Source organism: Vipera ursinii (assembly GCF_947247035.1).
Source record: "Vipera ursinii genome assembly, chromosome: 3".
NCBI lineage: Eukaryota > Metazoa > Chordata > Lepidosauria > Squamata > Viperidae > Vipera > Vipera ursinii.
Genome location: NC_139516.1, coordinates 128,213,254 through 128,239,335, shown reverse-complemented (window position 1 = coordinate 128,239,335; position 26,082 = coordinate 128,213,254). Strand labels below are relative to the sequence as shown.

At 37.2% G+C, this 26,082-nt stretch overlaps 1 protein-coding gene across 1 annotated transcript in view; it reads left to right on the top strand.

The window, feature by feature from the left end:
- The window catches only part of CTNND2 (catenin delta 2), a gene marked incomplete at its 5' end in the record, with an annotated part of 448,616 nt that overhangs the window by 129,854 nt on the left and 292,680 nt on the right, over positions 1 to 26,082 (top strand). The window contains 2 exons of the mRNA XM_083360640.1: positions 18,696 to 18,730; positions 20,031 to 20,147. Of these exons, the coding sequence (XP_083216766.1) occupies positions 18,696 to 18,730; positions 20,031 to 20,147 (152 nt within the window). The remainder of the gene's footprint in view (positions 1 to 18,695; positions 18,731 to 20,030; positions 20,148 to 26,082) is intronic.

The following is a 26,082-nucleotide window of genomic DNA, read 5'->3' as shown; positions in this document are numbered from 1 at the left end:
AGAAGGACTAGCAGTGACATGATAGCAGTCTTCCGATATCTGAGGGGCTGTCACAGAGGAGCAACTGAGGGCAAGACAAGAAGTAAGGTTTGGAAGCTTATTAGGGAGAGATCCAATCTAGAATTAAGGATAAATTTCCTGGTAGTGAGAAAAATTAATCAGTGCAATGGCTTCCCTCCAGAAGTTGTGGGTGCTCCATCATTGGAAGTTTTTAAGAAGGGATTGGACAGCCATTTGTTTGGAACCATATAGAATCTCCTGCTTAAATGGGGTTGGGCTAGAAGACCTCCAAGATCCCATCCAACTTTGTTATTCTATAATTTTGTAAGGTTAAAAAGGATTAGATTGTAATTGTCATGAGAAATGTGGATCCATCTATCCAGATTTATAAATAAGAATTATAAATAAGTTCACATAACTCTGATAGGAATGAAAAGTAGATTGTTGGTTAGATCTTGAGATACAGGTTAGAAAGCCCAAAACAGTGCTATAAATCCAGTTCATATACTGTATATATTTGAAATATGAAGAATTGAGGCTCTATCCCTGGAAACACAAACAATTCTGTCTTTTGGAACTCAGGAGACCTTTAAATTGAAGCTTATTTTTTAATTCCCAATCTTTATTTCTTTGTCCTCTTTTCATCATTTGTTTTGTTCTCTTCACTGTTAAAAAACTTTGTTGTTAAAGATTGTAGAGATTATTTAAGAAGGAAAAACATACAGGAATACCTGGAGACCAAATAAAAAAAGATGAATTAAACATATAGGATTGCTTTACACTTTCCATTTCCTTTCATCCTGTCATTATGTCCATTAACCTTGCTATACTTATTGTAATGGAATGTGAGGATGACCGTGGGGAATGAGCGGAAGGGATGTTGTCTCGTAAATAATCAGGCAAGAGAAGAAAGAGTTTCCCTAGTGATATAATGGTCAGAGAAAGAAATTGGAAAGGACCCACCCTAACAGATGAAGCAGTTAGCATTTGCCAGATCTTGTTAATGTAGCTTTACAATAAAGTAGCATTAGTTTCCTGTCTGGTTTACCTGGGAGGGCTGAGATCAACCTTGCAAATGTGAAGGTGCAAACTTCCTGATAATACTTTTAACTGCTCTATCCATTAGAGGGTGGGTTCTTCCTAAGTTTCTTTCTCTGACTATTCAGCCCCTGGAGGTTCCTGCCTCTCTGGTCTGAATGTTTCTTAAGTAGCATATCTTCCATTCTTTCCCCAAGATCATCCACACTTTCATTACATCTATATTGCTCTGGAAGCCTAACCTAATATCCTAATATCAGTTAGAGAAGAATTTTGTTTGACAATTGTCACTATTGAAAAGCCGTTTTGTTATCTGACTTAATGTTATTGATTACCTTCATGTTGATTTCAGTGTATCTCCTGCTGCCAGATATGAATGGCAAAAATTAGGATAATCACAAGTCAGCAGAAGCAGCAGCAGTAGCTACAGAGAGGGAGGAAGGGGGAAAGAGAGAGAGGGAAAGGCAGAGGGAGAGAGAGAAATACCACTTTTTGCTGCCATCTAGTAAATAGAAGGGATTTGTGCAGCCCTAGAGTAGAAATAAAAGCTATTTTGTACCAGATTGCTGATCTAGTGTTTGCTTCGCATCATACCTACATTATAATCCTATAGGCTATATGTTCAGTCAGTTATGTCTGTCGATTAGTGTTATTTTGTGTTAACAAAAGTAGCAAAGCACCCTATTGAGTTAAATAGGAAGAAGGGGGAGGAAAATGGAAGGGAGAAAAAAAGTTTAGAAGCTTAACTGGTGTTTCAGATGTGTTAGTGGGGCATTTTATTTAAGATTATCAGGTTAAACCCATGCCAGAACCATGGTGTGAAAAGCCATTTAAAAATAAGAGGATTTACTTCCTTTCAAAAAGAGACTTGACAGTTTAAAACCAATAGACAAATTAGCAGATGAAGCAATGTTGCTTTTATACAAGATGAGCTTGAGAGTAGTAGGAATTGATATTAAATATATAGTTGGCTTATTGATTAATAACAAACTTTGTTTATAATAATTATTTATATCCCTTGGTTATTAGCTGACTCAGATCCATTTTATTAGGGTTTATTAAAATATGTGAAAAGAATATTGTTAGATCAAAATAATGGTTTCCCGAATTTTATTACTACAGTAAACAATTGAAGTAGGTTTTTAGCGATGGCACTGATGTGCAACATTTAGTATGGGTGACCTCTCCAATATATAAGTATGGCCATATTTTGAATTTTAAAAAGGTATAATCCTGAGTGGCTTAGGCAGAAGCACATAAGCACAAATTGCTATATTTTTGAACTATCTGTCCATCTATGTAGTTATCAGTAAGTTATTTCTCTAAAACCTGAGAATAGCCATATCCCATGGTCATTATTTGCTTTCTTCAGACCTTTCAGGTTCTTAATGTTGAAGTAATACATATACTGGTCCAATAACACCTGCAAGGATTTAATGATATCACTGAAGAAGGCTAATGGATTTTTATTTATTTGAGTTATATACACATCGACAGAGCCGGTAGCTAATTTTTTGTTGCCCAGGCCCAGAATGGACTTCCGGATGCAGCATCCCCATAGAGAACCGGTTGTTCACATATTTGAATCCCACTACTGGTTATATCTATCATTAATTTGTACAAATTAAAACACCATATAGTTTATTAAGGACTTCTTGAGATATCAGTTTTAACATCAAAACTGAAACTACCGGTACTTCTTTCAGCAGAATTGTATGTCTTTTAAAAAGAAAGTCCCAATAGACTGTAGGTAATTTGTCCCTGATCAATCTGCAAAAGTACAGATAGTAATAGACTACAACTGGTTGCTTATTAACTGATCAGTTTTGGGACAGCCTCAGAATGGATACTTTACAGCCTTAAAGTACTTCTGACGGTTGTAAAATATCGCACACATCCCATTCCAATGTCATGTGATTGCAATCCGGGCATATGGCAACCTATTACTTTGATTCCCAAGTTCCTTTCAATCATGTGATTACCATTTGCAATCTTCCCTGCCAGCTTCCCCAGAAAGTCAATGCTTTCCACTTGGATTTCTGCAGGGAGGATTTTCAGTACCATAGCGGAGAGGCACTTTGTGCATAGCCCATGCTAGGCCTCCACCACTTACCTGAGGCAGCCTACATTTCTTACACTACTGTTGCCTCTCCGCCCTGGAACCTGCAAAAATCCAAACATGCTCGACCCCAGGACTGATGGGAATTCACTGAAATAAAGTGAATTCTGCAAGGGCAGCTTGTCTCCATGGAAAGAAACAGTTGTGGGATTGCTTTTTCCAAACGCCTGGCTGCTGCTGCTACATGATGCCAACTTCTAACCCCAGGAAAAATGTGTGCATTTGGCCTGGGTGGCAGGAAAGGCATAGCGGAGTCGGAGGGATCAGGAGAAAGAAAGGGCAACAAAGCATGTTCCCTTCTCTTTCTTTTTCCTCCCGTCTTTGCCTCTTTGATCTCCAGTTGGTCTACCTCCTCCCCCACTTTTTTCTGCTCTCCTCACTCACTCTCAAACTCATCCCTCCTCTTTCTTTTACATACAAAGACACACACTCACCACGCACGAATACTTTCAGACTGGCTTCCTGAGGGTTAAATCATCAAGCAGATTCCTAGAGAGAAAGAAGATCCATTAAGCAGAGAGGAAGCAAACCAGAATTGTGGTCATTGAGTGAATTAGTTACATAGGCATCTTTCTTAATGATTTTGATCCCAATTGGGGTTGTAAGTTGAGACCACTTATACCTTTGCCAATTGAGCATTAGGATAATGACATGCTTGTTTAAGGTATGCTGCTCCCAGCATGCATACTGCTGCATATGTGGCTGTTGCATAGTTTTATTGTACATCAGAAAAGTTTAGAATCCTGGCTTGCTAGAATGAGCTACAGTATATAAAAGAAGTAAGAACTGAGCTGTGTGATCATCTTTATAAAGAGACCAGCTTCATGCAATTTCTCCTTTTCTGGGGGAAGAGATCTGCATGTTTCTTACAGTAAAATCCTTAATTCAAAATAGCTTTTGAAACTGACTAGAATTTCAGAAACTTCTTACTGCTTAAAAACTTAGAACTGCAGTTTAAAAAGGGATTATCTTCCTGCTGGGCATGCTAAAACAGCTTTTCTATTTCAGCCAATATAAAATATAAAACACACTACCATAGCATTAACAGTATTCCTCTTGTGCCATAAAATCTCATGTACTGTATTTGGCATGAATAAACATTGCTTGTACATGGCTAATTGAACTAATGCTTTTGTAGTTTGTTATGAAACAAAAATGTGTTAGATACATTTTATTCTGATGTTTTACAAACCTGAGTTTGCATCTTTATCAATCTTCCTTAGTACCCATAACAAATTTACATGCCAAGAGGGAATGATGAATAAAAACCCCATGCAGCAATTCTGAATGAGCTTAGATTTTTTTATTGGTGATTAATAGCACTACATAATAATGAGGACTCTGTGCCAAAGTTGATATTGACTTTTTTTTTCACAAGCAGTACCACTGAAGCTTGCTATGAATCTTGCACAATAATAAAAAAGCACGATATTTTATATAATTAGGAGCACTTGAATTTATTTTGCTGATTTCATTGCTATCTTGAACTACAAGGGAAAAAAATCTTCTGAAATGGAAATAAGTAAATAAATGATGTCTTGATGTAATATGGGAGTCTATAACTTAAAGAGAAGAATTACATGTGCATGGGGAATCCTTTGAGCATGGCTATAAACACTCTTTTGATTCCTGACCATATAATTTATTTAATATATTTAATATTACAGTCTAACTCCTGAAAATGATGAATTTATAACTAATGCTAGGAATTAGTAAATTGATTTCCTGTACAAATTAGAGATGGATTTATTGAACTGTGAATGATTCTAGAATAAAATTGATATTTTACTCCTTTCAGTTTTTGTTCATAGAGCCTACTGTTAATACTAGATTTGTTCTCTTAGTCTATATGTCTACATTGACATTCTATGTCTGGCATTACTATCTACCATAAAATGTAATGATTAAAATATTAGTACAGTCCATATTTGTCTTGCACTGAAATTAGTTCAGCTGATAAATTAAGCAAGAAAGATGGGACATGATATTAGACTTCACTGTTGTATATGCAATTAAATATTAAATTCAAATTATATATGCTTCAGAAAGTATGGATGGATGCATGCATGGCTAGAATTTTTAAAGTGTAACTTAACAATTCTTCTGTATAACCATTTAATAAAATTTCAACATCATGAACTGGGAGATCTGTTTAATTGATAAATTCAACCTTTTGATTTTAATCTGGACACTTCCATCGACCTATTACCAAATGTCAGATGTCAACATTCTCCAAATTCTGGCAAAATAGATCCCCTCTCCACTACAGAAGACATTTCCTAAATTTTTGTGCCTTTTCTTTACAGAATGCTCATCATTATTTCTGAGATAAAGAGCTGCAATTTAGTGAGTTTCTGTTTGTCATGTAAAAGATTATGAATTTAAACCTTGAACTATCAATATAAGAATGAAAAGAACTCAGTGAAAATCCAAAGAACTGCAACAATTCACTACCTACAATTTAGACAATATGGATCAGTGCTATCAATTAAGAGGAATTGAAAATTTGTTGCCAAAGATATCCAGTATATCTTTAAGCCTGCTCTATTTTGTTCCATTATGGGGAAAGACATAAAGCAACAAAACTCACATTAAAAAATGGCAAGTTTGTCACAACAGGATATACTACAAAAATTTAAATCATAACTTCCATTCCAATTTAGCTGCTTTCTCTTAAAAAATCCTCAGTGTACAAATAATTGAATTCTTTTTGGACACCTGATTAAGGTCCATATAGTAAAGCACACAAGTGGACCCAAAAAGTGCCACTTCCAGATTTTCTGCTATCTGTTCTATCTTCTCCCCTTTTTCTACTTTTTTTAACCACTATATAGGGGAACATATTATACTAGTCATATGAACTTATTGTTTGCAGGAAGTTTTGACAATAAGGCTAGAACATCCAAACAATTAGGATAAAACTGAGGATCAAATTTCTTCTCAAAACGATGTATTTTTAATTATTGATGTATTACTATCACTTACTTGAATACCTTTACTATGAAGCGATGTGTCTGCCTTGCTTCAAAGCAGGCAAGAGAGAGAAGTGAATAGCCTAACCTAACAAGGAACTGGGGAAAAAAATAGTGGGATAATGGGCTACTTTAAACGTTAAATTGAACCAGCTAATCATTTGTTTAGCTTTTGACTCAGCTTATGTATAAAGTGAGTGAAGTGTCTGTCTTGACACAACGCAGTACAGTGATTAATTGACAAACAACTACCAACCAACTATCCTTCTCTCCAGAATGTGTGCATAATTCTTTAAACAAAGAAACTGCATTGTACTGATCTGATGGTAACAGCTGTACATAAAGCATCAGAATTTTCTGGATATTTTACCAGGTGAGGAGTTTTATGCATCCATTAATCCTTAAGGGTAAAATGACAAGAACCTATCCTAAAATGTTTCCCCAACAAGTTAATAAGGTGCTTTAATTAAAACTCAGCTGGCAATCTCTTTACAGCTGGCACAGCCTTAATCTTTCTGTGGTCTTTGGATAATCTTCTGCCTCTAGAAAACTGTATAAGGTAAAATACATTCTCCAGCATGATAGATGGAGAATCCACGAATGGGTTAACTCTGTCTTCCTGCCCAATTAGACTAAGTCAGTCAAATTTGCCACGCCTCTCCTGGGCCAGGACACCTCCCAGTCATGACTTAGTCTGTGCCCAGAATAGGCGTGTTGATTGGCTCCCAGAAATCTTTTTCAGGATTGGAGTTTTACTTTTCTCCTTCCAGCTGTAACTCTAATTGGCTTGTAGCTCTAATTGAGCTCCAGCCTTCCGGAAGTCTCAACTGTTTTCACTGTTGCAAGTCCGTGGGGAAGTTTTTCTCAATTAGATAGCTTTTGCTGTAGTTCTTTCAGGATCTTATCTTTCTCTCAGAAGCCCCAGGCTGTTCTTTCGTGGCACGCTAGTTGCAGCTGCCATTTTGAATGCCGGCTTACCAGCAGCTGGCCAAGAGGAGACTCTTCGACAGAAAGCCCTTTAAAAAAAAAAGCTGCCTTTTTAAGCATGCTGATAGCATCAGAGGCACGCGAACTGCCTGCCTTCTCTCCTGAATTAAGGGGGAAGAATAGGTTGCTTCTCTTTCACTATCAGCAGTAGCGGCCGCCATTTTGGGTGCCATGATCGCATTGCTTTTCCTCTGAAAAGGCTTGTGCAGCCTTCTTTGCTAGCTTCTTGTTGGGGTTAGATTAAACCCCAACAAAAAAAACAAAACACCACAGGATTCAAAGGTGCTTACCTTGCCTTCCAGCTCAGGGAAGTTGGTCCCTGAGCCTCTGGTCAGTTCACAGGGGTCCTTTTTCAGGCTCCTCCTCTTTCAATCATTTCAGAGGGTTCTGATCCCTTTTGACTGTAGCACAATCATTGTTTGCCTTGCCTGAAACCTTTCAAAGAGGATGATCAAAAGTACAGGAGGCTTCAACTGTAGCGCTAGGCCTCAACCTAGCTGTCTCATTGTCCATTCCAACAGAAGACGTGTGCTGACCGTGCCATTCTTGGCCTTGCCGCCACCAACTAGGACCAATGAGCTGGCTGTTTATCACTGAGGTGATCTGTCACCACTAGGTTTCTATGTGTGAGCTGGCTGTCATCACCGAGGTGATCTGTTGCCACAGTAGACTTGGCCTGTGCTCCAAAGGTGCTTCAACTGGTCTTAAGGCCATCAGGGGGTACCTATTCCAGGTCCCTTATAGCCAAGGCCCAACTGTTGGGCTCTTGGGCAGAGACCAACCTCTCATCACTCAGGGCCAAGCACATCTCAGGGGAGGCAAATCAGTAGGCGGATTTTCTCAACAGGTCGACTGTGGATCATTCCAAATGGCGCCTGCATCCCGGTCTCTTCAAGGAGATATCGGAGAGGTTCGGTCAGCCAGTACTGGATCTGTTTGCTTCTCCAGAGAATTCCCAGCTTCCGAGGTTTTTCTCCCGGTTCCCCTCTCCAGGGGCAGAGGGAACGGATGGCCTCCGCAGCCCTTGGCCTGGGGGCTTGCTGTATGCCTTTCCGCCTCTCCCTCTGATCCCAGCAGTCATCCGCAAGTTACTGCAAGAGCGGGCAGAGGTGATACTTGTTGCACCACATTGGCCAAGACGGCTGTGGTTTGCCGACCTCGTGAGTCTGTCAATCTCTCCCCCATGGAGAATTCCTCCAGTTCACATTTCACTCAGCCAGGAAGCTCTGCATCATCCAGAACCCCAGTGGCTCCAGTTGACCGCCTGGCACTTGAGCGGCAGCTCCTGACACATGAGTCTTATTCATTGGAGGTAATTACGGTGATTCAGGCCTGCAGACAGCGTACAACAAACAAGATCTATGACTCCACTTGGAAAAGTTTCTGTAGCTGGTGTGCAAATAACTAGTTAGATCTTTTGGCTGTTACTATCCCGAGGATCTTGGACTATTTATTGGAGGGACTCAACAAGGGCTTGGCATCCAATACCATCCGCCAACAAGTAGCAGCTCTCTCCACCGTATTTACATGGGGCAATTCAGAGGCATTGGCTCAACATCCTATGGTACGCTCATTTCTAAAAAGAGCGACCAACACCAAGCCTCCAGTGATTCACCGGTATCCCTCTTGGGATTTGTCATGGGTCTTGCAGGCCCTTACCTCTCCTCCATTTGAACCCATCAGGACCTGTACTCTGCAGTTCTTGACAATTAAGGTGGCCTTCTTGAAAGCCGTCATGTTGGCTAGACGCATTTCTGAATTGGCAGCTCTCTCTGTCAGACAGGACTTATGCATTTTTCATGCTGACAGGGTGGTCCTTTGATTGGATCCCTCCTTTATTCCTAAGGTCAATACCTTGTTTCATAGAGCGCAGGAAGTCATTTTGCTGGATTTTTGTCCTCATCCATCTCATGGCTTTGAACGGCAATGGCACACTCTGGACATCTGCAGGGCTTTACGCCACTATATTAAGCAGACAGCATCTTTTAGCATGTCAGAAGCCCTCTTTGTTTCCTTTCAACCCTCTACTATGGGGTGGAAGGTTTCTGCCTCCACTATAGGCAGGTGGATCAGGGCATGTATTGCAGGGGCGTACCCAGGGATTTTTTTCTCATAGAATACTCAGAATGGCGTTCCGTCACCTTTAAAAAAAAAAAAAGCTTGCACAAGCTGTGCTGCTATTGGCTTAAGCCTATTGCAGGCTTTGCTCTTTTATGACTAATGGACTTCAACTCCCCGAATTCCTGAGTCAGCTATGCTATTGGCTTTTGGAAGCCGATAGAAATTGCTGCTGAGCTTGCCAAAAGACCCGGCAGGCAAATGTTGCACAGGCAAGTCGCAGCGAAGGCTCCCCAACTCCTCCCTGCTCCCCAACTACACCATCTCAACTAGGTAAATAAGATAAATAAGACTTGCAAATAGGATATCCAAGTATGACTCAAGGAAATTTTCCCTGCATGGAGGGAGTAGTGGTTTGTTTTACTTTGTTTTACTTTTCAAATTGCTGTAGGGAAGAAATGATGATTAGAAAAAGGCAGGAAGTTGTTTTTATTAGGAAGAATTCATTTATCCCATGCTAGATCTTTGGGAGCTTAGTACCACCAGCACAGAACATTTGCTTTTCTGAAACTTCATTCAAATTCATTTGCTGATAGGGGCATTTGAAAAAAGAAATGTTATTTATTTATTTTATATGCTGACTATCTCACCAGGATGACTCTGAAGTCAAGGAGAGGGCTTGCAACTTCTGTTTGTAGTTATCCACGTTTCTGCACACTGAGATAATCGGCCATTGTACAAATACAGAGCCTATTATGCTTTTATATTTATATGGAACAGATACATTACCTGAAATTTTTGGAATGTGTAAAAAATTCGAACCAGCCCAGAAACTCATTTCCCATTGTTTGTGTATATAGAAAGTAAACCCTGAAATAGATTTGAAAAGAGCAAGGACTTTGATTAAATGGAAATGTTGCTAAGCATAGAACTGTTGAGTTAATTTGAAGCTGTTTCTGCTGTTTTCTTTTTATGTGCTTATGAGTTTACATCACATTTTAAAATCAGCCCAAATTGAATAGGAATAAGATTGTGACTGAAAGAATACTAATTCTAAAATATAGTAAATATCTTTAACAAGTAACATTAAATTTAGCTTTAGTGTAATTTGCTTGTTTACTCTAGCTAAAACTGGAAATTATATTTCTAAAGCATTAGTTTCGATCATTGGAAAGAAAAAAGATTTAATATTTATGATTCAAAAATATAAATATGTGAGAAACATGTTTTTAAAGACCTTTGCAGCTTGTTCTCATATATACCCTGCCACAAAGGAATAACTAAAATTATGAAATTTAGAATCTACCAAGCTTCTCTCCCATGGACAGAAGACAATCCATGGGAAATGTGAATCCGTAATCCATAGCTTTAGCAGCAATAATAAATCTAATTATGCTATGCATATTTAAGTTAGCCAAACCCTGGAGCAGTGGTAGCAATCTTCTATCACAATGGCAAGCCCTTTAAGATTATATGTTGTTAATCATATAAGTGAAGAAATGGGGAAAACTGTGGTTAAAGAAATTGTTTGATCCAATAATAAAATTTCATTGATAATTGATGAATCAACCACAATAAGCAAAAAAAACTACCCTCATAGTATTTGTTCGATGCTGTATCGAAGGTATGGGAATGAATTCACCAGTAAATTTGTTTTTGGACTTGGTAGAACTTGAAAAAGTAACAGCGGAAGGAATATTGATTCCTTAATCCAATGTCTTTACTCTTATGGGATGACAGAAGATTATTTGAAAAAATATTTGATTTCTCTAGCATGCGATGGCGCTGCTGTGATGATGGGATGTAAAAGTGGAGTGAAAAAATTGCTGTCAGAACGTTTTCCTTCTATTATAGTTTGGCATTGTGCTAATCACAGACTAGAATTATCAGTAGGTGATGCTGCCAAGGAAACTTCAGGAATAAATAGATTCCAATCATTTATTGATAAACTGTATGCCATATACCATGTTTCACCAAAGAATAGCAGATAGTTGCATTCATGTGCAGAATTACTGGGGACTGAGCTGCTGAAAATTGGAAGAATTTTAAGTACCCGATGGGTGTCATTTAGTTTGCGTACAGTTTTGGCTGTATGGAATAATTTTGAATCCCTTGTGTATCATTTTGAACAAGCAATGCATGATCCTACAAGAGATAAAAATGATAAATGCACTTATGATGGCTTGAAAAGAAAAATAACATCTACAGAATTTTTATTGGACCTAGAATTGATGTGTGACGCTCTCCAAGAATTGTCAGATTTAAGTTTGGATCTACAGGACTGCAACATCGACTTGTATAAGGCAAATAAGAAAATAAAAATACTGGTACAAGTTTTTGAAGAAAGAAGACAGAACTTTGGTCCTATTATAAATGTGCTGTTGCTGCTGTAAGTGATCTTCGCTTTCGTGTAGTTTTACTTCACAAAAGAGATTCAAAAAAGGATCCTCCCATTGACCCAAGTATATTTTATACAAAATTGAAAGAGTCAATTGAAAAAAGATTTCTTGATAGCAAAGATGATGAGTTGGCGTATTGGTCTCGCGTACTTGATCAAAAACATTGGCCTGAAGATGTTAATACTCAACTGACATTTGGAAAAGTGGAAATTACAAACTTACAAATCAGACTGCAACTAAATGAAAGAGAAATGATTCGTGGATTCCATGAATACATTCTCGAAAAGACATATCCAGAAAAACTGTTGCATTTGATACAGACTCTGAATACCGTTCCTATTTCTTCAAGTGAATGTGAACGTGGGTTTTCACAGATGAATCTAATTGCCACCCCAACAAGAGCTTCGTTAAAGACTAAGACAATTTCAGCACTTTTGTTCATCAAACTTGTCGGACCACCTCTGAGACTTCTCGATCCTTCAAAGTACGTTGATCTGTGGTTACTCAGAGGACGACATTCAGCCATAGATATTAAGAGCAAGGAAAAGAGTCAAGAAGATTTGCCAGACGAGAATTGGACAAAAGTTTGGAATTTTCTATGAACATTTGCCTTAAATACGATAAATTAAATGTATGTTAAGGATTGAATATATAATTGTTTAATTATATAAATATATAAATAAAATTATATAAATAAAAGATTAACAAGTTGAGAATTCCGGCACCTTTTTTTTTTCTTTTTTTAGAAAAAAAGCCCTGGGCATACCAATCTCATTCCCTGTCAGTTCCCAGGCATATCACTGCTCACTCCACTCGTAGTGCTGCAACTTCTGTGGCTTGGACGACACAGGCGTCCATTGAGGACATTTGTAGGGTGGCAACATGGTCCTCGCCTTCCCCTTTCGTGAGGCAGTATAAACTGGATAGGTTTGCCTCCGCAGATGCCTCATTCGGCCGGACAGTGCTGTAACAGGTAGTGCCACAGGGTGGGACACAGGCCCAGACTGATTCCCTCCGATAGGGACAGGGCAACTTTGGTATGTCCCATTTGTGGATTCTCCATCTATCATGCTGGAGAAGGGGCGTTGTCTTACCTGAACGCCTTTTCTCAGCATGATGATGGAGAATCCACACCCACCCCTTAGTGTCCATCAGGTCCTGTGTCAGGGGTATGGGAGCCAACACATCAGACTGTCATTTGCTTCACCTTCGTCATGACTGGGAGGTATCCTGGCCCAGGAGAGGCATAGCAAGTTTGACTGACTTAGTCTAATTGGGCAGGAAAACAGAGTTAACCCATTCGTGGATTCTCCATCATCATGCTGAGAAAAGGCGTTCAGGTAAGACAACGCCCCTTTCCTGCTTTGTCATTTTTCTCCTAACTACTCATTGATCTTGAATTGTCCTGGAACCTGCTTCTCTTCAACAATCTCACTCTGTCTAATTCAGTCTTAACTTGCAAGCTGCTTTTCTTCTCTTACTCTGACAAACTCCAGTACTGCTAATGTTCTGTGAGTTCCTTAATCTGTTTCAGTTTCCCCCTGAGAGAGATGGTGTTTGTGAAATCCTTTATTTGTTCTTCTCTCAGCTATTTCGGAAACTCAAGTCAGCCACAAGTACAGTTTGTATGTTTGGGAGATCATGTAACAGAATGATTGATGTTGTTTATCTTCTCCATTCTGTCACACAAGACGTACATGCTTATTAACTGGACTTTTTTTAATAACAAAATATGGCAATGGCTAAGAGCAGAAAAATTGAAGAAAGAGATGGAGACGCTAATTCTGGCTGCACAAGACCAAGCCTTAAATGCATTCAAAGTCAGAATTAAGAAGACAGTAACAGACAGCAAATAACAGACAGCAAATGATGCCTCCTCAAAGAAGCTGAAGAAACAGAGGACCACCTGATTAGCTGCTGCAAGAAGATCACACAGACTGACAATGCAACAAGAGTGCATTGGATTATCTGCAACAAACACCATTTCCCTGCAAGCAAGAATGGTGGGAGCCACAAAATAGACAAAGTAATAGAAAATGAAAAGGATAAAGTGCTCTGGGACTTTAGGATTCAAACAAACAAAGACCTGCCACCTAACAAAAATTTAAGAAGATGAATATGGAAGTACCTGGAGACAGCAGAATAGAAGAAAAGGAACTGGAGAAAATGACGTGCAGATAGAAATAGTATGACTGTGAGAAAAGAAAAATTTGATAGTAAAAAAAAACTAAGTAAAGATAATATCAATAATTAAAAGCACCTTGGATACGATCCCATAATATCTACAGCACTACTGAAACACCACCAGCATTAACAAAATCCCTACCAGTCAGTTGCTAAATTTCTTGGAACAGCTTACATCCTGCAACGATCTCTTTAACACCATCAACCAACACCCTCTCCCTATACCAGGTTCTTGGGAAAGGACTCAATAGGTGAGTAAAAATGATAAATCCAGTCTAAACATCTGGCTGATTGTGCAATGGAGCATAATAATTATAAGTAGATCGTATACTTACAGTAGCTCTGCAAGAAGATCACAGAAACTGATTATAAACAAAAACAACAGTCACCAACATGATTCACTGGAACACCTGTAAAAATGACCACGTGCCCTGGTCAAATAATACTTTTTAATCAAGGAGAACCTACCTTCAAATCCAAAGAAGAGATGGAATCAGAAGGAGGTGTCTGTCAGTGGTTTACATATTTACAATTGAAAGAAAGGTTTAAAGAAGATAAAGTTATGGATTTGACTTTGAAAACAATGAATTGGAAATTGTACTGTAGTAATGATCAACATGAGAGGGACGCAGTGGCTCAGTGGGTTAGGACGCTGAGCTTGTCGATCAGAAGGTCAGCAGTTTGGCGGGTCGAATCCCGAGTGCCGCGTAACAGAGTGAGCGCCTGTTACTCGTCCCAGCTTCTGCCAACCTAGCAGTTCGAAAGCATGTAAAAATGCAAGTAGAAAAATAGGGACCACTACGGTGGGAAGGTAACAGCGTTCCGTGCGCCTTTGGCGTCTAGTCATGCCGGCCACATGACCACGGAGACGTCCTCGGACAAGCGCTGGCTCTTCGGCTTTGAAACGGAAATGAGCACCAGCCCCTAGAGTCGGAAACGACTAGCACGCATGTGCGGGGGAACCTTTACCTTTACCTTTAATGATCAACATATAAATGCCAAGGTTTATAAACTGCTATTGAGATCAAATTTGGAGAAATAATATGTGAAGCATTGCATGGGCAAAGAACTTTAGGTATAATGTAATGCTTGAACAATGGGAAAATATGTAGTAGACAAAGGTTTAAAATTTACATTAAATTATATCTTAAATTTTTTAATAAAATGATATACCATGGGTATTTAACACCAGATAAACTGTCAAAAATGTATAAAGATATTTCAAATGTATGTTGAAAATGTAAATGTAAATAAAGAACTTTTTATCATCTTTGGTGGACCTGAGATAAAGCAAAAAAAAATTACTGAGCTATGACTCATATTTTAATACAGAAGATTATTAAAGTTAATATAAAAATAAAACCAGACTTTTCTTTCAGAGTTAATGGACATAGTTGAAAAACATTGAAATTTGCTATATTTTTGACAGCAGCAATAATTATTTATGCACAGAAATGAAAAATAGTTTAATTCGCACAATGGATACTTGTTTGAAAAAAAACTGATGCAACTAGCAGAGATGACTAAATTGGCTGCCTTAATCAAAGAAAAGAGCAGAATCAACTTCATTTCTGCTTGGAAACCACTTCTGGATTTTGTGCTTGAGATGGGAAAAAATGGAACGTTGACTTTGGGTTTTCCTGACTAGGTAGAAACCTCTGAGCAATGAGTTATATTTCCAAGCTGAATTTTTACAAACATTTAACTTTGATTGCTTCTGGAAGAAGAGGTGATCGAAGCTATATTGTTTTCTCTCTTTTTTTTAACATTTCTTTTTAAATATGAGCAAAAGTACCACAAAAAAACAACTTTTTTAAAAAAAACAGAAGTTGAACAGATGGGTAAGACAGCATAACAGTCTACTACATCTTCATTAGAACCTTAGCAATAGGGAAGTTTGCCTCTCGAAGCTTTGCCTCTTTATGCAACATTTAGTACCTATATTTCCCAAAATAATTTTGCTGATCCCCATGTGTACACATAGCTAGCTTGATCCCTCCCTCCAGTCCCAAGAGAAAATCTGCTCCCAAACTGCCTGCTTTATACCGATTTAGATTTCGAATATGCAATAATGACGAATAATTAGCTGGAAAGAGTCCTGATAAAAATAGCTCAGTTAAAATAGGAGTCACTGGAGAGAATGAAAGAAGGAAAATAAAAGAGCAGTGGAGGTGAGGTTGAGATGCGGTGGTTCAACTTCCTGCTCAAATGAAGGGAGTTCTCAACAAATTTTTGATTGTCTCCGCGGTTAATTATTTCATAATTTATGAATGCATACATATTGGCCCAGATGGGCAGGGCCCATTGTTAATCAGGCTCTCTGTTTCAGTTGTTAACTGTATTTGACTACTGATCCATGGTGGTAACCACTGAGGTGCTGGTGTTGATTAGAATGTTATACATTTGTATAAGAAAGCTTAATTAAGAATATGGGACTGTGGAGTTCTAATTCATAAGCCGTATCAGCCTTGCTACCCAGGCAATCATCAGAGGGGTAGGCTGGTCAGCCAGTATAATTGAAGACACTGAGCTGGCAGTTTTGGAAATGCATGCAATCATGGAATTTAAACTAGATTGGTTAGCTTAAGAACTTGATTATTTTAAGGGAACATCATTTATTTCAGATATTGTGAAAGAAGTGTATGAGTGTATCGTTACAGTAGCATAACAGAGAGTACCATTAAATATTTCAGACCCAGCTGTAGTTTACAAGCATGTCTGTATATGTCACTGCCAGATTACACATGCCAGATTGGTGTTTTTTTTTTTTGTATTTTAATAATGATAATACATTTCAAGAATTCATTCATAATATTTGTTAGAAATGTTTTGTTCAGACCTACGCACATATGGAAACAAACACTGAGCTCAAATCAAATGTTCTTCAGTAGAAACGCAGTGCTTTTCCAGTATCTTTGGTGCTATGAGGAAGAGATTATGTATAAAGCTCTTATGGCACTGACCTTAAAAGCAGTTAAATGTTATGTGATGAAAGAGATAATCCCTAGCCATATGGAGCAGTTTCACCCCTGAGATAAGGGAAGCCCCAACCCTCTTAGATTTCCAGAAGACTGGGAAGGCCTGGTGCTTCTACCCCCCCCCCCCCAGGCCTGGAGCCAGGATGTCTATTGAGCCCAGTGTAGGTGAGATGTTATGATGCCTCACTTTACATATTATTCTTGTATTTTGTGGGATTTAAATAAATATATACATTATTATGATTATATGTATATATAATTATATAATAATGAGAGCCAGTTTGGTGTTATGGTTAAGGCACCAGACTAGAAACTGGGAAGTTTAATCCCATTTTAGGCACAAAGCTGGCTGGGTGACCTTGGGCCAGTCACTTTCTCTCGTGTCTCCCAGTTTCTAGCCTGACACCTTAACCAAAACACCAAGCTAGCTCTCACTTTTACAGTTAGAAATCATTTAACAATAGGCTGGCAGATGATTTCAGTGCAAAACCTTTGAGATCACTGAGTTTCTTGGCATTGCCAGGGTGTAGACGAAGTGGTGTAGACGAAAGGCAGGCTCACATGGATTAAAGGTATTTCATATAAATCTCTATTCAATGCAATGTTAATCCTACAATAATAACATTATATGGTTAAACAATCCTGATTGTATTTGGAGACTCACCTGCAGTAATTTTACATTTTCTTTTGGAGTATAACTGGACTTTGAACCTCATTTAAGTCACATTCAGAGAACAGAGCTTTATTACTTCAAAATTTCCTTTACAGTGGGGTTACCAAGTCTGAACTAAAAAAAAACAACAGCTGACCGTTTGATGGCAACAGAGAATAAACAGGTATCTTGTTCGTTGCCATTGAGAGTTCATCCAGATCTGCAACTTGGATCTGGTACCACTATTTGAAAGGCCCCACTTCCTCCTCAGAGTCTATCTGCTCCTGGAAAATAGAGGACATTTGAGAATGATAATCTGCAGATAGACCAGAAGTTATCAGATACCACCATTTTCTCAGAGAAACATAAGATTGATGTAGAATCCAAACCCATATACAATGTCAAGAAATAAAAAAATACAGTAGTCACTGAAATAAATATCAACTATTATAATCAGCTATTCTATATAGCATCTGAAGACTTCAACAAATGCTGGCAATTTAGTGTCAATTTAAGTTTTAATCCAAAGTTTAAGAATACAGATAGTCCTCTACTTACAACCACAATTAAGCCCAAATTTTCTGTTGTGAAGCAAGTCATTTATTAAATGAGTTTTGCCCCATATTATGACCTTTTCTGCCACAGTTTTTAAGTGAATTATTGCAGTTGTTAAGCTAGTAACATGGTTGTTAAGTGAATCTGACTTCCCCATTGACTTGGCTTGTCAGAAAGTCGAAAAAGATGAACACATGACCCCCAGGACACTGCAACCATCATAAATATGAGTCAGTTGCCAAGGGCCTGAATTTTAATCACATGACCATAGGGATGCTGAAACAGTCATAAGTGTGAAAAACTGTCACAAGTCACTTTTTTCAGTGCTGTTGTAACTTGGAACAGTCACTAAACAAACTGTAGTAAATCAAGGGCTATCTGTAGTCCAAATACTGCTATAATTTACACGTGGTTCCAAGCAAAACTAATTTGGGTAAATCAAATGTTAGAAGTCAAATAATTTTGTTAACTATTTTAACAATTTCACTGTTATAACATCTTATGCTCCAAATATTGTTATCATTATTAAGTGTTATCTCTTGTACAAACATTTTTTTTCTGACTTACTGCCAAATTTAGATTGCTAGGTAATTTCTTGGACACCTTGATAGTGTTTATCAGTTGATTACAATACTAAAGATTTGTGATAAAGCAGTTAAGTTTCAGCTTCAGTGGTTTATAATCCTCCAAGATTTTTGTCAATTTTAATGCATGTTTTATGGTGTTTCTTTTTTTCTCTCTCTTTTTTTCCAGTTCAGCTGAAGAACAATTTCACTGGCAAACACAAGGTAAAGTTTAATTTTTCAGACTTCTGTGCTGAATCTTGTTGCTTAGAGGCTCTTTTTCCATCACTTGTTCTCGGATTGTGTTTTTTTCATGGGGATACAATATCTTGAACAGAAAAGTTCAAAAAGTATCTTCAGTAGTGTTTAAATGTTTGTGAACCCTTTTGAATTTTCAATACATATGCATTAATATGAATTAAAACATCTGATATCTACACAAGTCCTAAAACTAGATAAAGAAAACCCACATGTTTATTTAATTCATTCGTTTAATTGACTTTTCTTTGTTTAGTTTTAGGATTTATATAGAGAACAGACAACATTTTAGATCTTATTTATTCAAACATACTGAAATTTCAAAAGGGTTCCCAAGCTTTTAAGCACCATTGTATATTGAGAATGACCTCTAGGTTCTGGTTTTTGTAGTGACCAACTTACCTATTCCTGCATGTGAACAGAATGCAAATCAGTTATAACTGAAATAAATAGAAGAGCAAAATCTATTTATTGCACAACATCCCTACATGTTAGAGCCTTGGTTGAGCAGTGGGCTAATACCTCCTTAAGTAACACCAGCTGCCTGCAATTAGTGCAGGTTCGCATCCCACCAGGCTCAAGGTTGACTCAGCCTTCCATCCTTCCGAGGTAGGTAAAATGAGGACCCAGATTGTTGGGGGCAATAAGCTGACTTTGTAATAATGCTGCTTGGGGGCCCCCAAAAGCGCTAATAAGCAGGCATATACATAGAATGAAGGCTACTGCTAAGCTTGTAAGCCGCCCTGAGTCTTCGGAGAAGGGCGGGATATAAATGGAATTAAAATTTTTAAAAAAATCTGTAAACTCCTAGCTCCATTTTTGTAGCAAACCTCACACTACTGAAATGCAATGGTGAACTGTTGATTTACAGCAGCAATTTCAGTTGTTTAAAAAAATAGTAACAATATAGATTTGCTGTAACTTGCTGATAGAGTTAATGCAGATGTTTTTCAAATTCAAATACTTAATTAAAACATACAAGGAATGTGGAATGAAAATTATGCTCTTGAGCCCTCCAGTGACATTACTGGGTTATCACCACGTTTCCTAGTGAGGAAAAGAAAAAATTAATTCCAGTCCACTGAAATGATCACTCTTTAGTATTCTTAAATTACTATTAGCAGTTCAAGCAGTTATGGAAATGGTACTGGAGATATCTGATTGTTTAATAAATTTGTTTTTTTAAAGGTTCTTATCTTCAGTTTTCCAAATTTTTCTTTATGTCTTTCCAGATATTTGAAATATTTAAAATAGCATTTTGTTACAGATGGTCAAAAGGATATAGAAGATGAGCTTACAACTGGTCTTGAACTTGTGGACTCTTGTATTAGATCTCTACAAGAATCAGGAATACTTGACCCACAGGATTATTCAACTAGTGAAAGTAAGTTTCCCAAGAACTGTTGTTGTTGTAGCCTACCCACAATTAAAAGTATTCAGTCTGTTCAGAAAAACATGATGCTTTTAAGATAAAAGTCCTAGGGGCTATTAAAGATCTTTTTTATATAATCTTGAATATTTAAAAGCTAGTGGTATTCGCTGAGCAATTGCTCATGTATATATGTACAATAATCACCACTCTGTTTTAGAGTCTTTTTATAAAGCACACAAAAAGCAACATGGGATTTCTTTATGTACAGATAGTTTACAAGAGGAATGTGTAGAAAAGGAAAAAGCACCAAGAGTTTAGAAAAGTTATTTATTTTGGTAAGTCAAGATGATTAGTCCAAAGAAGCTTTATCACGAGGGAACTGAACTTTCTTGTTTTTCTTTGAAGACATTTCGCCTCTCACCCAAGAAGCTTCTTTAGCTAATCGAGATGATTAGCTTTTCTACTCTATCAAAACATTGAGTTAAGTTTTCAAAAGATTTTATTCCACATGGGTAATATGTGATCATCGAGGAGTTGGTTCCTTATTAAAGGATTAATTTATAATAAGAATTCCTAAATAACCATTGTTTACTATACTGCTTTTGAACTTCACTAATACCAGTTATATCTGGTAGTTCATTGCAATTGCCATGAGTTTACAACTGCACCAGGGAGAACCTGAACATATGTTCCGTATCCTTCCTTCCTTCCTTCCTTCCTTCCTTCCTTCCTTCCTTCCTTCCTTCCTTCCTTCCTTCCTTCCTTCCTTCCTTGTGCTTCAAATGCTTCTTTCTGATTGGAAAACAGAGCCTAAATACATAACTCCAATACAACTTTTTAAGGACCATTTTTCCCTTTTCTTTCTGTTTTAATTATTATCTATTATCTTTCCTGCTGCCTGATTAGCAGAGTTTACAGAAAGATTAGCTAATCATATTTTATCAGTGGGATCAATGTGATTTGTCTGTTGTTCAATGTGTCATGAAATCCAGAAAATTAACTGAGTAAATTATGGTCAAAATAATCATGCTAAGTGTGGCTTGCAAATGGAGCTACAAAGGAGAAGGACAGAGACTTGGCATCCAAGTATAAATAGAAAATAAGAGGTGTTTGTTGAGATTTTGCTTTCCTCTACTCTGTCTTCTCTTTTTAAATTTTATACCTGTGCATTGTTTAGAATATATTGGTATTCTTTAAAGTATGAAAGTAGGGTGCTACTGCTGAGGATAATATCCTGGATTCTGAATCAGATATGAGCAGAAAAGTGACCATATGACAATATACTCTGTTCTCTAGTCTTTCTCCAATACATGCACAAGTTCCTAATAAAAGTTGGAGACCAAGCAGCAATGTAACATTTCCCTCCGCTCCCTCATGCAATAAAGTGAGGCTGCAGTTTAGTGCTAACTTCCTGACTATCTTCAGTTCTGCATATATTTTGTGTTTTACATGTTGGACTACAGTTATTTAAAGCTTAGCAAGCCTGACTAATTAGCAGAGATGATGGGAAACCAGTACAGTAATCTACAGAGCTAGCAAGCAGAGCAAAGCATATACGTTATGTGAGCATAAATGCTTTCTAAGCAAGTTTCCACAGACCGAGTGAGTTATCATCCACAATGCTCACTTTTCTTGTTTCTTTGACCTCTAGATATATAGATGCGTACGTGTGCTTATGCATATCTTTCTAAGTTTTAGCAGCCCAGCTTTATTAGTTTCACAGAAAATAAAAGATTTCAAAGGAGGCGTGTAATATCATCTTACAATCTGAAGGGTTATTTATTTAGCAAGCCATTCTTTTTCACAAGAGAAGGAGAATTTAGGAATTGTTACAGGTATCGAAATTTTCATTTGACAATGTTCAAAATGTAGCTGAACAAGAAACAAGTGGCCCAGAAGAATCTTTTTTAATACTGGTGACTGTGTTTTAATAAATATGCTTCATTTATTGTATTGCTGTGGTCCTGCTAAATTTCTTAAGCTATATTATATAGATGTTTTACTTATATGAATTAGTTTATTATGACTGGAATTTTTATCAGGTGTTACAATCTTTATTCAGTTGAAATGCTACTCCACTGGATTTCCAGGTGGAAAAAAATTGTGAACTTGTATGTATCCAAACAGCAAATATGATGCTGAAGTGGAGACTGCTGACCAAGCGGTGACCCTATTTCATTAGAGCTTCTCTGGATAAGGAGATGCCAAGAGCATAGGCTCCTTGTGAGTAAACCCGCAGGATCCAGAGGAGACCTGCCAGGGACTCACAGGTAAGAGCACCTGGAGACTTAGAAGAATCATCAAGTTCACAGCTTTAAGTGAAGCTTGCTAAAGGACATTAGGTTCACCCAAACTCTGTTTTCTAAAACACATTTTCGTTACAATCAATAACCCAAAGAGAATTTCGCCTGGGGTGTGACTAAAGTGAAATGCAAAGAAACAACTATAAGGTTTTTAAAATAATTGAAAGCGAAAAGCTTACCAAGATTTTGAACTATGAAAATTTAAAACAATCATATTTGGAAAATTGTTTATTTTAAAGTTCTTTTGAATTAAATAACTTTGAAAAATGTTCAACAAATTTTGGGAAAAATAGAAATTTTGGAAACTGAGATAGAAACAATAAGCCAAGAGATGGGAAAAGAACTTCCTGGAGGTGTTGGTCTTAACAATTTTTGAAGAATAAGATGAAGAAGACATGGGTTCAAAAATGGATAAATACTGTACACTTTGTCAGGAAGAAGATAAGAGGCCAGGTGTGAGAGAAAAGAACACACCTCCCTGACTGATAAACTCAAACAGAAAAAAACACCATTCCAATGGGACAAATTGGAAAGAGTGATTAAAACTACTATCTGTTAGGATGACTAGGGATACAACAAGAAGTACTTGTTTTAAAGAAGAAGACTGGAACTCTTTATGGACTTTTTGTTGAAATTGGATAAAAAATGACTGTCAAGTTCCAGCTGAGAAGCCCAATGAAACAAAACATCAGAGACATTGCGATCTCTAATGTAAACTTTATTAGGTATTAGAAAACCAGTACGATAGAAGGAAAGCTAGCTCTGAGAATATGGTGGGAAGCAGATAATTAAAAGAGTAAAACTTTCCCTCCCCTTTCTGACAGTTCAGGTCACATTGTTCAATTAATCTTCCAGCAATTGTTATGAGAAGAAACTTCAGTTCGCCAAAATGTCTCTTCTGCAGCTTCGGCTCTCATGCTGATAGGTAGCACCTGTGGGTCCCAAACTCTCTTCCCCCCCCCAGTAACTGTAAACAAGCTAGAAGTACTCCGGCAATTCTAAAGACAGTAAATTTCGTAGTTTGACAATGACTTGGTAATTTCTGGATTTGCTTATTAAAATTGACAGAATATGAGAAGAAGGCCTCAAAGAACATGAAGTATGTTTCTTGTGGTCTGAAAATGAGGCTAATTCAACAAAATATTTGAATATTCACTTAGATCACTGAAGATCCAATAACATTTCAGTAATTTTAATGGTTGGCTATATAAATAAGTAGGATGGCTATTAGTTTAATTATATTGGAAGTATAAGCTGGTGAGGTGACAATCATATGATATGGACTTTTAATATTTCTCCATTTAGATTTGTTGTGCAATGTTACTTAATATGGTGCTATAGAGGTACATACTGTTTAAAAATATTGTTTGGAATCAACTTCCAGTGGAGGTATTGGTTCAGTCATCAATGACTGAGTTTAAACATGTTTGGGATAAGCATGTTTATCAACTAACAAAATAAACAAAACTATTTTATGTTGTTCAGAATAGCTTCATAACTAATTTGACTATAACTAGCTTAGATACATTCATTTTTAATGGTGGTTGGTATTTCATTTTTTAAAATAGATATTCATGATGAATAAGACTATAAATGGCTATTAGTTATGATGACTTCGCATCAGCAATAGTCTCCTAATTTCATCACCATATTGCATCACCAATATGTCTTTTAATTTCAGTTAAGAGGATATACTATTAAAACATATAATCCAACAGAGCCCATTTTCATGTGTGTGTTTATGTGTGTGTGTACATATAATGTATGTGTGTGTGATTGCATTTACTTAAATAATTTATTGAAACTGAGAAAACCTATAGATAAATACAGCTTTATGTAACAACTGCATAAATATGGAGAACTGTGCCATTAAATTGTAGGATACAAGAAACAGTTTTTGTGGGCCCTCTCTTTCAAACTGTGACTTTGAAATAAATACTGGAAATATGCATTTCTCTGCAGTTACAGTTATAAACATCAAATATGCCAGGTGTTTGTAATAATATGAAAATCTCCATTTATGCAGTATGAAACATTAAGCTATTTTCACTTTGTTTAACAGTCTGCTTTCTGCAATTCCCCAATGAATAATACCATCTTTTTTGTAGAATCTACACCATAAGCAGGCTTCTGTATATGAAAATATTAGGTTCTTGATTTTTCAGATGTTTCTTCTACTTGTCACTTTCTCTTAAAACATAATTAAAGTACATGACAAAGGACCTAAAGCTACTTTATTAGGTGCATAAAAAGCCAATTCAATCAAAATCTCCATTTTGAAAAAAAACATCTACCTATCAGATGGTTGAACAAGTAAAATAAGATTAAATCTGGCATCCTAGCAGTTTGTTAATCAGTGAGAGTTACTTTCTTATATTCTAGCAAGGTAACTTTATTCTGCTGATCTTGACAGCATCTTGAAACCAAGTGAGGAATATTTTAACCCCACCGAGAATAATCTGTCTGATTTCAAGAAAAGGAACCCTGAAGGTTGATTGGATAGAAAGATAAAAAGAAATTAATTAGAAGATTTTGCAATATGTTAAACCTGGTATATTACAAGTGTTATATTGTAATGCAAATAACAGTGCTAATGCTAGTATCTTAATATTAACATTTATGTGCCAGATACTATATGTTCGTACTTTATATTTACCATTTTGCCTTAAAATGCTCATGTAAAACTACCATACTTAACACGAAACATTAGAATAGTCATGTAATAAATTATTTTATTGCTTGATTAATTGATTGTATTAATTACAAAAGCATTTATTAAAATACCATTTTGACTGAAATTTCGAGTGATGTTCTTCTGATTTTCCCTGGGAGATGTCCCCCAAGAGAAAGGTTAGATGAGAAGGAACCATCTCTGACTCAATCCTAACAAGGAGTGATTCTGAGGTTTTGGTTTTTGCAGTTCTGGCAAAGTGTCATTTCTGACTCTTGCTAGGATAGCACTCCCCTGGATAGAGCTGATATGCAACTGGGGTGGGTGGGGGGGATTCACCTTCACACAGATTCATCTTGTACACCAATTCCACCTACTTTGGGATGGGTAAACCTTGCTCACTCACTTACTTACGTTCTGGTCATCTTCCACATGGAGTTGCCCTTGAAGACCATCCATACCAAAGTCTCTTGGAGAGCTATCCAAGTTTGCCATATGTTCCTGCCTGGTTCAGCATGTGGCAGCCCAGGCTAATTATAAGGATATACTACAGTATATTCATACTACACCAGTACTATAACAGCTGCATTGACCGTTATTTAGTTTCTGGGTGCAATTTAAGTTTTTGTTTTTCATCTTTAAAGTGTACATTCCATGGCCTGGATATCTCCAATCCAGGACTGAATATGGCTGCCTGATATGATAAGGAGGAGAATGCTTGCAAAGAAAAGGATGCCTCTGCAGGTTATTTACACCAAGCCCACGATCAAGGCTTGGTGACGGCCCCTTCTGAACTTCTGAAACATAGGAAAAACATAGTTCTTAAAGGAGAGGGTTTGGGGACAATTGGGAATTGTTCAGCTTCTGAAAGGTAGGACATTGGATTGGGGACTAATGGCTGTATTGTTTTATTTGGGCTTTAATCTTATAATGGTTGCATAGGCTGCTCAGGGCCTATGAGAATTGAAAGCCA